Source organism: Eptesicus fuscus, chromosome 9 (assembly GCF_027574615.1).
Source record: "Eptesicus fuscus isolate TK198812 chromosome 9, DD_ASM_mEF_20220401, whole genome shotgun sequence".
Classification (NCBI taxonomy): Eukaryota; Metazoa; Chordata; class Mammalia; order Chiroptera; family Vespertilionidae; genus Eptesicus; species Eptesicus fuscus.
In genome coordinates this window covers 5,050,217-5,062,349 of record NC_072481.1, presented here as the reverse complement: position 1 = coordinate 5,062,349, position 12,133 = coordinate 5,050,217, and the positions used below count along the sequence as shown (strand labels likewise).

Sequence of the window (12,133 nt, the reverse complement as noted above, 5' to 3'; positions counted from 1 at the left end):
AAACAGTGTCTGTGGAGCGCCGGCTGGAAGCAGATTGCTGTGGGCCAGGGAGTGAGTGAGACGCGAGGGAGTGGAAGCAGGACACACCTCTTTCTGGATGTTGGCCGAGAAGGGGCAACACAGGTGGGAAGCGGAGATCAAGGGACAGTCTGCAGCATCGAGTTCTCAGGGTGTGGGCCACAGATGACCACCCTGAATCACCGAGGGTACTTGTTAAAATGCAGACTCTTCCCCTTCCCCTCAGCCCTGTGGAATCCGGCAGGTGGGCCCAGGAATCAGCATGTGAAACCACCCTCCCGGTGATCCTGATGCCTCTCAGAATCTGGGAACATGCAGGACTTTGCAGACCTGGTCTCTCCTGACCCTGGAGGGATCCACGCACTCCTCCCAGATCCTGGCCCTTTCCCTATAGCAGTGGTTCTCAACCTTCTAATGCCGCGACCCTTTAATACAGTTCCTCGTGTTGTGGTGACCCCAACCATAAAATTATTTTCGTTACTACTTCATAACTGTAATTTTGCTACTGTTATGAATCGTAATGTACATATCTGTGTTTTCCGATGGTCTTAGGCGACCCTGCTAGCGGTTCCCACAGGTTGAGAACCACTGCCCCACAGGTTGAGAACCGCTGCTGTAGAGCCTAAGACCATCGGAAAACACAGATATTTACATTACGATTCATAACAGTAGCACAATTACAGTTATGAAGTAACAACGAAAATAATTTTATGGTTGGGGGTCACCACAACATGAGGAGCTGTATTAAAGGGTTGTGGCATTAGGAAGAACCACTGCCTTATAGTTAAGCGTCTAGTCTGGGAGAGCTTACATTTTGGGAGACAAAAGAATTAGAGTGAGGGGGGCACGCACTGACCTGAGAGGACAGACTCCAGAGGTAGTAGGGTGTGTGTGTTGGGTTCAAGGGGCATGTAGAGGGTGGGACGGGGCGATGTGAGTTTAGGGAGACGGGTCTGGACTAGAGCAGGTGGGTTTGGGGGAGGGGTCTGGAGTAGAGCAGGTGGGTTTGGAGGAGTGGGTCTGGACTAGAGCAGGTGGGCTTGGGGGAGGGGTCTGGACTAGAGCAGGTGGGCTTGGGGGAGGGGTCTGGACTAGAGCAGGTTGGTTGGAGGAGCGGGTCTGGACTAGAGCAGGTTGGTTGGAGGAGTGGGTCTGGAGTAGAGCAGGTGGATTTGGAGGAGCGGGTCTGGACTAGAGCAGGTTGGTTGGAGGAGCGGGTCTGGACTGAAGAAGAGCTGGTGTGTAGAACCCAAGTTGTGACCCCACAGATGCGGACTGTGGTGCCCTGTGTGTGGGCGTTGTGCTGGTGCTCAGGTGGGAGGAGAGGTGCGATGCTTCAGGTTTTGCAGATGAAGAAAGGGGAGTGGATGTGCAGGGACTTGCCCTGTATCACAAAGTAGGCCAGGTCAGCCCAGAACTGGGTTCCAGGGTCCCAGCGTCCACAGAGGCTGCTCAAGCCCAGGCAGGGCCCTCAATGGCTGGTCAGGAGGCCCCGCCCCTGCTGGGAGCCCGCTGCATGCTCCCCGGTGTGCCCCTTGTCCTGGCAGCCTGGGTGCCTGGTGATGGGTTGTCAGCTGGGAGCCCAAGCCTGCAGCCCACTTTGGCTGCTGACTCCTTGGTGGATCAGGGCTGCTGTCCCCATGGCAACCCGTGTCTTACTATCTCTGGGTAAAGCCATCCCCTGGGAACTTTGGGCATCAGAGCTGAGACCTATAGAACCCGGGCTCCTAGGCTGCAGCTGCTGTAAACAGTGAGTGCCACCCAGTGGGCGGAGTTTGTCTGGGAGGAGGCCTCGTCTGGGGCGGTGCTCGAGGCTCGTCCCCCGTGGAAACTTTCCCCTGTGGGGGAGCAGCTGAGACCTGTTTGTCCAGGGGCCTTGCTGCCTGGCTCCTCTCTGCAGAGCCGGTAGCTGAGCTGCTGCCGTGTTGAGTAGCGGGTGGCAGACTCTAGTTGGTGTTGACTGCAAGACAATGAGGTCACTGGGTAAAGAGGTGCCCCAACCAGAAGTCATACGGCGAAGAAGGGGACAGGGGAGGCGTGTGGTCGAGCTTCCTCTTTGGCCGGGGGCTGTGAGCGTTGGGGCAGGTGGGTTCCCTGGAGGGCTTTGCAGCATTAGCCAAAGGGAACACCCTCCGCTGTCTCCTGCCCCCGCAGTGTGGGAATTTGGAGACTGGGGCTTCCGTTTGTATTTCTGAGTTTCTTAGGCCCCACTGCAAGCGTGTCACTCAAAGGCTAACACAGGCCAAACAAGGTTTAAGTTTATGTGGGCCGCAAAAAAGCAAAAGCTTCAATTTTCATAGAAATTAGTTTTACTTAGAAAAGTATAGTATGAAACAGAGAACAAGAGCGATGATAAGGTTCATGTTCTCTTCCCGACATGTGGCATCTCTTCTCTGCTACTCTCTTTCCCACTTCGGGGGAAGTCTTGTTCGCAGTGAGTCCTTTCAAAACTGACCCAAGGTCAATGTCAGTAGTTCTGGATCTGACAGGAGACTTATTTCCTTTCATAATTGTAAATAACTGCTCACACCATTATATTGGCTGGGCCGCAAAAGTATTTGTTGTGGGCCACTTGCCCCAGTGGTTTACCCTCATTGGGAAGGTGTTAGGCCCCTTCGAGGTCAGGAGGTCAGGAGACCCCTGCCCCAGCACATCTGACCCTGGAGGAGCCCTGGGAAGCCCTGCAAGCAGGGGTCCGGGTTTCAGAGAGGCCCCTGTCCCCAGAGTGCATGGCCGTGGGGAGCTGGGCCTGGAGGAGCCCATGGCTCCACATCGGGTGATGTGGGCGCCCCCACCCACGGCTGATGCCGTTCTGGGCGTAGCCCCTTTTCTCCGGTGACATCTTACAGGGCTGTCCTGGACTGTGGGCCCGGGCTGGCCCCCTTTGGGAGCTGAACCCAGCATCTGGTACCTGGTGTCCGTTTCTTGGCTCAGGGCTGCTTTCTCTCCCCCGACCACCTTTGAGAGCCAGCTCTGAGCGGGGCAGTGCAGGATTCGGAGCGGGGAGAGCTCTGGGGTCCCCTTGTCCCCCGGCCACCCGGCGGAACGGCAGGAACTGCACTGTCACGGCTGGGAGGCCTGTCCCTTGCTCCCTCGTGGGCCCTCTGTGGTCGCTCCTGGAGAGGGAGGCTGGAGTTGGGAGCTGTCCTGGTCTGCCCTGGGGCCTCAGCCCAGCTCTCAGTGAGCCCCAGGCTCGGTGCTTTTCCAGGACTGAGTTCTGAGCCCCTAGAAAAGGGTGAGGTCTCCGACAGGGGGTCACAGCCACATCTAAGACGCAGAGGCCGTGAGTACCGTCACTCCATCCGTCGGTCTCAGGGCTGTGCCATCTCCGTGTACCTTTCTGTTCTTCATCCACCGTCACGGACCCAGTTATAATATGTGCCTGAGAGGGCTGTGTTCTGACAATTCCGGACAGACTGAGGGGCTTAGTGTATTGATGGAAAGACCTTTGAAAGACTTCAACTCAGAGCCTCAACTGTCTGAGTGCCTGGTGGGCTTTCTCCAAACCACACTGCCTCCTGGGCCCAGCGCCCTGCAGTGAGCTGGGCTGCCTGATGGCTACATGTAGCTTCCCGTCAGCTGGGACCCGGGCCCGGGCTGGTGCTGGTTGCAGAGCCGGTTCTGGGCTTTCGATGCTGCTGTTGTGCATTCCTCCCGAGCTTGGAACAGACCAGCTACCCATTGTCTGTCTCCCGCCCCCGGCTTAGGGCCAGCTTCCCTTTCACAAGCTCCTCATATTTGTCATTTTTCTCTCCCAGTCACTTGACTGGACTCTGTTAAAGGGGCAGAGCTGGCCCTGGGCGTGGGCTGAGATGGCCCACTGCGTGCCCTGCCCTAGTTCAGAGCTGTGCCCTCAGCAGTGCCTTGGCCCTGCTTTCCATGCAGGTGAGCCCTGGGACTGGGGAGGTGTCTGGCAGGCAGCGGCCAGGGCAGGGGGCGGGGCAGGGGACAGGTGTCGGGGCAGGGCTACTCCCAGGGCGGCATTCTGGGTTCCATGCTGAATTTTCTCCAAGGCGGCGAGGGCTGCTTTGATGTTTAAATCCTGGGTTTGGTTCCGTTCTCTTTGGTCAGAGCATGTACTTATTCTGTGTTGCTTTTTCAGTTTGCTGTTTTTTTAGTATCTTTGCACAGCACAGGTGTGATGAATATCTATAGCCACCTGAGATCCTGGCCTGCGGTTCTTTTTTCCTTTTGCTGCTTTGTCTGGTTCTGGCTCTCTTTGTCTTGGTGGGAAGGGACGGACAGGAGCTCTAAGCCCGGGTCCAGACAGTGTTGGCAGAAGTGCCGAGGCGGTGGACGAGGCGGTGGACGCGGCCTCACCTGCAAAGGGGACAGGAAGCCTCGTTAACCGCCTGGAGGCAGTGGGCGGGGCCTGCTGGCTCCTTTGCAGTGTCTTCCTGTTCTGAGCCCCATGATTCCGCAGTGGGAGCACCCACGGGAGACACCACGTGCTGGCCTTTGAAGGAGAAGCGGGGACTGTGTGATCATCTCTGAGGTCCCTCCTGGCTCTAAAGCTCGGGAACTCACTGAGCAGCTCATCCTCGCAGTTAGGTAACTGGCCCAATCCCTTGGAGAAAAGGGGAGGGAAAGGTGTCCCTCGCCTAGGGGCCTGCTGGGTCCAGGGTCAGGCCTGCTGAGGGTGGGTGCCAGGCCCACTGGCGGAAAGGAGAGGCTGGGACGCACACAGGGCAGCTGTGGTGTCAGGGGCCCTGGGCCTGGGTCTGGGCTCCTCCAGGGAGCCAGTGGCCATTCCCTCTGCCGACTCTCCAGCCCTCCCTCCGGGGCAGCCGGTGCTGATTCTGCGATGCAGCTCAGGTCCCTGTGAGGAAGCCCCCGAGGCGGGCGAGGGCAACGCGTGTCTGCCCCTGCGCATGGAGCCAGGCTTCTTGTGCTGACAGCCCCTCCAGCGGTCTCCCGCCAGCCCCCACTGACGAGCGGGCTGGGGAGGCGGCATGGGGAAGCTGGCATCTGCTAGGTAACCAGCTCAGCGGCCATGCAGGGTATGATGTAATCCTGGACTCTGTGGTTGCTAGGGAAATTCTGCCTGCAGTGGTACTGCGTGGTCCTGGGACTGAGCGAGAACAGAATGTCCCCGAGGAGACGGGAGGAATTGCAGGGCTTCCCAAGCAGAGGAGCCCCATCCCCAGGAGTCAGACGATCTGAGCTCCTCTCCAGACCTCCTTCCCCTTTTCAGGGTGAGCTGTCACAGCCCATCGAGGCAGGGGTGGTTACAGCACCTGTGCCCGGTGCCAAGTGAAGGCGCATTTCTGCGACGATCCAACCTTGTGGGCGGGCCCTCCTGCAGCGCCCATGGCAGGTGCTCCCTCCATTGTCCACGAGGCAGACAGGTAGGAAGGAGGTCGGCAGGCGACTGCCAGGGTGAAGGAGAGGGTGCCCTGTGGTGGGGAAGCGGCCAGTACCATGCCTGGGGGCGGAGGCCGTTTCACAGGCCAGTTCCGCTGCGCACCTCCCACACCCGCTCCCCCTTCAGTGGCCTTTCTGTGTCTGCTGTTCCAGGCCTCCCTCCCGGGAGAACTCCTCCAGAAGAGAAGTACGTCAGAAAGGCCACGCAGCCAACTGTTATTCTGAGCGCAGCCAAGAGCGTCCTTGAGAAAAAGGGAAAGTGCCAGGACTCAGGGAGGGCCAGGGCCAGAGGCTCAGGGGGCTTGGGGTCTGCAGGGTCTGCGGCTCAGTCAGCTCCTTCCTCCCAGCAGCTCTGGGCGGGGAGGCAGGTCAGTCTTTCAAGTGCTTTCCCTCCCTCCCCTGCCTCTTCTGGCTGCACGGCAGAGCCTGTCTATGGAAAACAAGACAAAGGAAGTGACTTCATGAGTGCCTGGACCAGATTCTCAAATCCATGATTAAAAACAGCAGCAATAAAGATTATGGCCATTATCTGTCGCCTGTGGAGCCAGACCGCCTGCTCCTTGGAACAGGTGCTGGGTTTGGGCAGAGGCCTGGCTCCTAGAAATCACAATGAGCAAGGTCTCCACAGGGAGCAAGACGAGAGGCTCAGGAAGAAAAAGGGCGGTTCCGAGGGCCTCACTGTGGTGACTTTGGAGTGAGGGGTGTGAGCCGAGCCTGCTCCAGCAGCAGCCCTGGGTTCTCACACTCACCTCCTAGCTGTGCAGCCTTCAGCAAGCCTGAGCCTCACCCCCTCACCCCCTCACCCCTCAGCCCGCAGTCCCCCAGCCCTGCAGCCGGTTGCAGGCATATCCTCCGGCCAGGCTGCAGAGGAGGCCTGCGGGGAGGTGGGCACCTCCCTAAGGTGGACTGATGCTGCACGCGAGGGCCACAGCCTCCTGCCTCGTCCCAGGTGCACCCGGTGCCAGAGGCCCATCCAGCAAGTCTCTTCCGCTCGCCCGCAGGTGCAGAGGACGTGGTGATGGCGTTTTCCAGGTCGGAGACAGAGGACCGGAGGCAGTAGCTACGAATCCCAGGGAACATCCTGAAAGCTGGCGTCGGCCAAGAGATCTGTGTGGACCTCATCTGGCTGAGTGGCAGCGGGTCCCCTTCCCCATTCCCCTTCTACACCCCACCCACCCCACCCCACCCCCCGGCCACTCAGCAGGGCTGGCATCGAGGGAAACACCGGTGGTGCAGTTATGATTGGCTTCAAGGGACGGACTCATGATTGGCTTCAGGAAGAAACCTTTTTATTTTTAAATCTTGACCAACGGAAACCTTTTATTTTTATTTCTGACTCTTATTTTTTAAATTTGCGCCTCGGGTACATGGCTTCCCAGGAAGCTCTCCGAGCTCTGGTGCTTTCTTTATTTAGGTCACTTTTTAGGAACGTGAAGAGGTCCGATTGGCTGCTCAGACTCGAAAAGGATTTTGATTGGCTGGCTAATGGGAAACGATTTTTTTCTTGAATGGCTGCAGGTGTTCTGCTGATAGCAACAGCTTCTCTCTTGAATGCTGAATACAGGGTTTGGGACATTGGTTGTTATATTTGACTTGAAAAAAAGAGAAAGAAACCAAATGCGCTTTGCAATATTTATTACACAGCTGGCTGCTTTCACGTGTTTTGTTTGTGTTTGCATTCGATTGTGTGTTTGGTTCCCCATTGGCTCCCCCATGACTCCCGTTGCTCTGCCCCCCATCCGCTCCCCCTCTGCTGCACGCAGTCCCTCTGCAGCCCCGGGGGAACCTGGAAAGTGCATTTGCTTTAGTGACCACACCTGACTCCACCAGTAAGGGGACCTCGAGGACCCCAAGCGGCATCCGCAGCTGGAAAATGGGGCCCCCAAGGAGGTTTGTGTTGTCCTGGAGGAGCAGCGGGAGCTGAGCAGTGACCAGCCATCAGCCAGGATTTATGTGCATCACTTCCAGGCTGGCAGCCAGCCAGCTTCCCCGGACAGGAATGGAAGGCCCGCTGCGCCGGCCCCCCGCCTGACCGAGCTGAGCAGAGGCTGCCCCAGGCAGCTCTGTCGCATCCATTCTCTGCGTCTGCTTCCTGAGGCCTCATCTGGGGGTCCTCCTGGAAAAGGCAGGAGCTGCTCCCCCAGTTGTGAGACCCCACAGTGTCTGCCCAGGAGCCCGGAACCCACACAAAGACCCCAGCATGACTCAAAGCCTGCGAGTCCTTTGCCTCCAATCACCCACCCCTGACCGCCCCCAGCCAGGCTCCCAAGGTGTGTGCTGCTGGAACGGTAGGTCCCGGCCAGCACTCCGGTTCTCTCATCCGGGCCTGTGCCTCTCCGTACACCTCCTTCCCAAAGGCCCCTCCGCATCAGCCTGGAAGGGACGGCGTCTTTTCTGAAGGGCTTCAGTGAGCAAGGCCCCAGGCTGGTCCTCAGCGCCGGCCCCAGAGCACATTGCAGAGCCCGGTCTTGGATGGCTGTGGGCACCCAAGTCTTCCCACCTGCCCTCCCCCTTCCCCTGAGGCAGCCTGCCCTTCTCCCCTCTCCTCTCACAGGACGCCCCCTGGGGAGGTGGCAGAAGATGCAGGCCCAGGGAGGGGAACTCGCCCCCTCGCCCTAAGGTAGACGCCCGTCCTTGCCCCGGAGCGAGAGCCAGAGAAGACTCGGCCACATTCCCCCTTCTCAGGGCTTGGGGCTGCCATGGAGCACAGGGGCCAAATGTTAGTGTGTCCTAGGCCTGAGCCTGGGAGAGCCCTACAACGGGGGGTGGGGGTGTAGCGGGGAGGGAGGGTGTCACACTGCTGATCTTGCCCCAGAAGCAGGACTTGAGTGTCATGGCCTAAACACCGTGTCCTCCTCCACGCATGGGCCCCTGGCCCTGGTTAGCCGACCATTAACTGCAAAGGCCATTGATCCCCAGGGACAAGGACTGTGGGGACCCCACCAGGGGCCTCAGAGCATCTTCCAGGGGAAGGAAGATGCATGTGTGAGAGCACACACAAGCACACACACAAGCGCACACACACTCCGTCAGTGGGCCGCAGCTCCGGGGGCCCTGGGGAAAGGTGAGTCTCCAGCCCCCCGTTATCGTAGATGCCGGTGTTGCTGGCTGCCCGCTCTTTGTACCTGCAGCTCCCAGGAAGGGTCCATGTCCTGGCCCATGTGTTCTCCACCCCAGCCCGTCCGCGTCAAGGTCATGGGCCTCCCTCTTGTAACAGTGATTGCCCTGATCTGTCTCATCTTCTGAAGAAGAAAAGGCAAAGTGTTGCCGTGGCTTCTTATTTTCACTAAAAATATACCTGTCAGAGAAAAAAAAATGAGCAATAAAGATGTTTAATACCTTGTTGTGTGAGCCGAGCTATCTCCCTGGGCGTCGGGTGCATTTGCTGCCTTCCACGCGTCACGTGGGCTGTGCCACTGGGCCCTCCCTCCCCGAGGAGGGCCTCGGAGGGGTGGGAACACTGGTTCTCTAGCTGGGTTGTCTGTGACCTGGAGTGGGGTTCGGGGTTTGGAAGAGTTTCCAAGTCTACCCCTCCCGGCTGACAGGGCTGTGGGAAGGCTGAGCCCCCCCTTTTCGACCTGGAGATTCCAAATATCGTCCTGGATTAAACCGAGGTCAGTAAGCTTCAGAGGTGACCTCACCGTCCGAGCTCGTGAGCAGACACTGTGCATCCCCTGAGGTGTGGAACCCTGCCATTCCAGACACTCCTGTGCGAGGCAGTGGTTCTCAGAATGCTTGTGGCAAAAGCCCAAACAGCATATCGGTCCCTCGCGTCATTCCAGAAATGGAAGATTTACTGGAGCTCAGGTGTGAGTCAGGTTTGGAAGCTGAAATCATTTCTGCTTTAGGAATTTTTGCTTCGGAAGCATGTTCTAGGATTTTTCATTTCTACTTTTTTTTTTTTTTCCTAATTACATAGACTCACTACTTCTATTTCCTTTTCAAAGGGTGTCACTGGGTGCTACAGGCCCTGGGGTTTATGGGATATGGTGGCAGGTGCACAGCTCCATCATTTACTGTTAGCGTTGAGGAAGACGGGGTTGTCTGCAGCATCTCTGAAAAGGCCTTGCCCCATCTCTGCTTGAATACCCGGGGAACTCACTACCTCGCAAGGTAATGCATTCCATCCTTAAGTTTCTCTGTAACTTCCTTTTCCAGGAAAGAGCTTAGTTATGGACAGGAAGACAGCTATGTTAACCAGAAATGACATAGAGCCACATAGCAAGGGCTCACATGAGGGTAAACTCCCCCACCTCCACACCAGTGTTCCTTTTTAAAAATATTTTTATTGGTTTCAGAGAGGAAGGGAGAGGAATAGAGAGATAGAAACATCAATGATAGAGAAACATCATCGATCAGCTGTCTCCTGCATGCCCCCTACTGGGGATCGAACCTGCAACCCAGGCATGTGCCCGTGTCCGGAATTGAACCCGGGACCCTTCAGTTCACAGGCTGACGCTCCATCCACTGAGCCAAACTGGCCAGGGCCACCCCAGTGTTCTGAGCGGCACTGTTGGTAGCTAACCCTGGAGTTAATGGCTCTCCTAATCTGGGCCATTGAGCAGAGAAGGGGGGGCTGGCTGGCCCTGTCCTACCTGCCCAGCCCCCTGGGACTGGCGCTGAGGGAGGAGCCCTCCCGAGCTGTCTGACTCCCTGGCCTCGGGAATTAGACAACTTGGGACACTTCAGCAGGCAAATGGAAAGCACGGGGTGGGGGGAGGAGGGAGCAGGGGGTGAGGGGGTAGGTAGTGCTGGGTCTTCCCCGGGTCCCTCAGCCTACGCAGCTGGCAACCTCCTGGGTCCACCTTCCTAGGTGTAGGTGCATGGCCAGTGATGACGCCCACGGCAGGATTGGGACGGCCAAGGCCCAAGACCCTTGGGGGCCAGGCTGAGCTCGGGGGAGGCCGGGTTGGGCTGAGCATGGAGGCAGGGCACCCTGCCTTTTGCTGGTGTTCCCCAACCCTGGGGGGGAGAGAGGTGGGGAATCAATGAAGTACTTCATCTCCCTGTTCCCACAGGTGAATAGCAGCTGTGAGAATCCGGGCTGCTCCAGCCTTTGAACAGCGAGGGCCCTTTGTAGCAGCGAAAACGATCCCTCCACGGCCCCTGGCTCAGCGGTGGGGGCAGGAGCCAGCTTCCGAGCCCAGCAGGAGCTCTGTGGGCCCAGGGGACCCCGCCACCACCCACCTGTCCTGGCGTCCGGCCCGTCCTCTCTCCTCTCTCCCCGACCCCTGTCGCTGTTGCTCATGGCCACCCAGCCCTCTTCCTTTCCTGGGGGATGAAATAGGCCCAGACTGACCCTGAGGCCGTGTTTAAAATACGCTCCTCTGTCCTAGGAAGGAGCTTTCTCTTCTGGGGAGACAGCTGGGTGTGTAGGAAATGTGGGGGGCTTGGGGGACCATGGCTGCGGCCCTAATTTAAAGAAAGGCCTCCTCAGAGGACAAGGGCAGTGAAAGGCTTTCCGAATGTCAGCCAGAGCCTCGCTTTCACTTTCCTCCCTGAGGCTGGAGCCACACTCCACCCGCACTCTCACCCGCACTCTCACCCGCACCCTCACTCGCACTCTCACCCGCACCCCCACCCGCACTCCCACCCGCACCCCCACCCGCACTCCCCCCCCACTCTCACCCGCACTCTCTCGGGTGGTTCCCAGGGATGGTTTCCCAGGCCTGCGGGCAGGGAGGCCAGGAGAGCGAGACTGCTGCTGGGAGCCGAGCCCCACCCGCAGGCCTCTCACCGAGTCCCAGGAAGCAGCAGAGTGTGCCCAGATGGCCTCTGTTTGCACACCTGTGGGAGCCCCCACCCCCTGCACAGCCCCAGGTGTGACTTCAGACTCAGAGCCTCTGACAGTTCCTGCCTCCTGGCCCTTGGCCTTGGCCCTGGAAGGAGGTGGGTTTTCACCAACATCATTTATTTATTCACTAGAGGCCGGCCAGGGGAGGGGCTGCGACCTCTGGTGGAACTAGAGGTCGAGGGGACAATTTGCATATTAGCCTTTTATTATATAGGAGGATTATTTATAAATCGTCACCCGAGGTTATGTATTTTTTTTTAATTGACTTTAGAGAGAGCGGAAAGAAGAGAAAAAAAAATCAATGTAAGAGAAACATCTTCGATTGCCTCTTATACAGACCCCAACCAGAGATGGAACCCGAAATGGTTTGGTGTACGGGACGATGCTCCAACCAACTGAGCCACATAGCCAGGGCCACAAACATCTTTTATTTTTTTTACTTTTTAAAAATGTTTTTATTGATTTTTAGAGAGAGAAGAAGAGAGGGGAATAGAGAAATAGAAACATCAATGATAGAGAAACATCATCGATCGGCTGCCTCCTGCACACCCCCACTGGGGATCATGCCCCAAACCTGGGCATGTGCCCTGACCAGGAATCGAACCAGTGACCTCTTGGTTCCTGGGTCAAAACTCAACCCCTGAGCCACATCGGCTGGGCCACAAACATCTTTTATGCAGGTGGCTCCGTGCCCTGGTCTGGACACAGCGAATGTGTACTGGGCGCTACCTGTGTGCAGGTGCATAGCACTTCGTATACACCCTCTTCAGTCGTGCGTGAGGTAAGCATGTGGTTTTACAGAAGAGAAAGCGGGGGTTCCATAGTTTGCCAGAGCTCAGCGTGGTACAGCCAGAACTTGGGCCCAGGCGGTCTGCCCCACTTCCAGCTTGGACTGAAGGGAGCGGGCGGGGGTGAGGGGTAAATCCTGGGTCACTGGGCTGCCCAGCACCCTCTCCC

The 12,133-nt window shown here is 57.7% G+C and overlaps 1 protein-coding gene across 4 annotated transcripts in view; it reads left to right on the top strand.

Moving 5' to 3' along the window:
- Positions 1-12,133, top strand: part of CTNNBIP1 (catenin beta interacting protein 1) — a 62,410-nt gene that overhangs the window by 37,809 nt on the left and 12,468 nt on the right. The window contains exon 4 of one of the 4 annotated variants that reach the window (XM_054721091.1): positions 6,384-8,725. The exons of the other annotated variants lie outside the window; for them this stretch is intronic. Coding sequence (XP_054577066.1) covers positions 6,384-6,442 — 59 coding nt within the window. The 3' untranslated portion in view covers positions 6,443-8,725. Of the gene's footprint in view, positions 1-6,383; positions 8,726-12,133 lie in introns of those variants that run through there. 4 annotated transcript variants of the gene reach the window in all.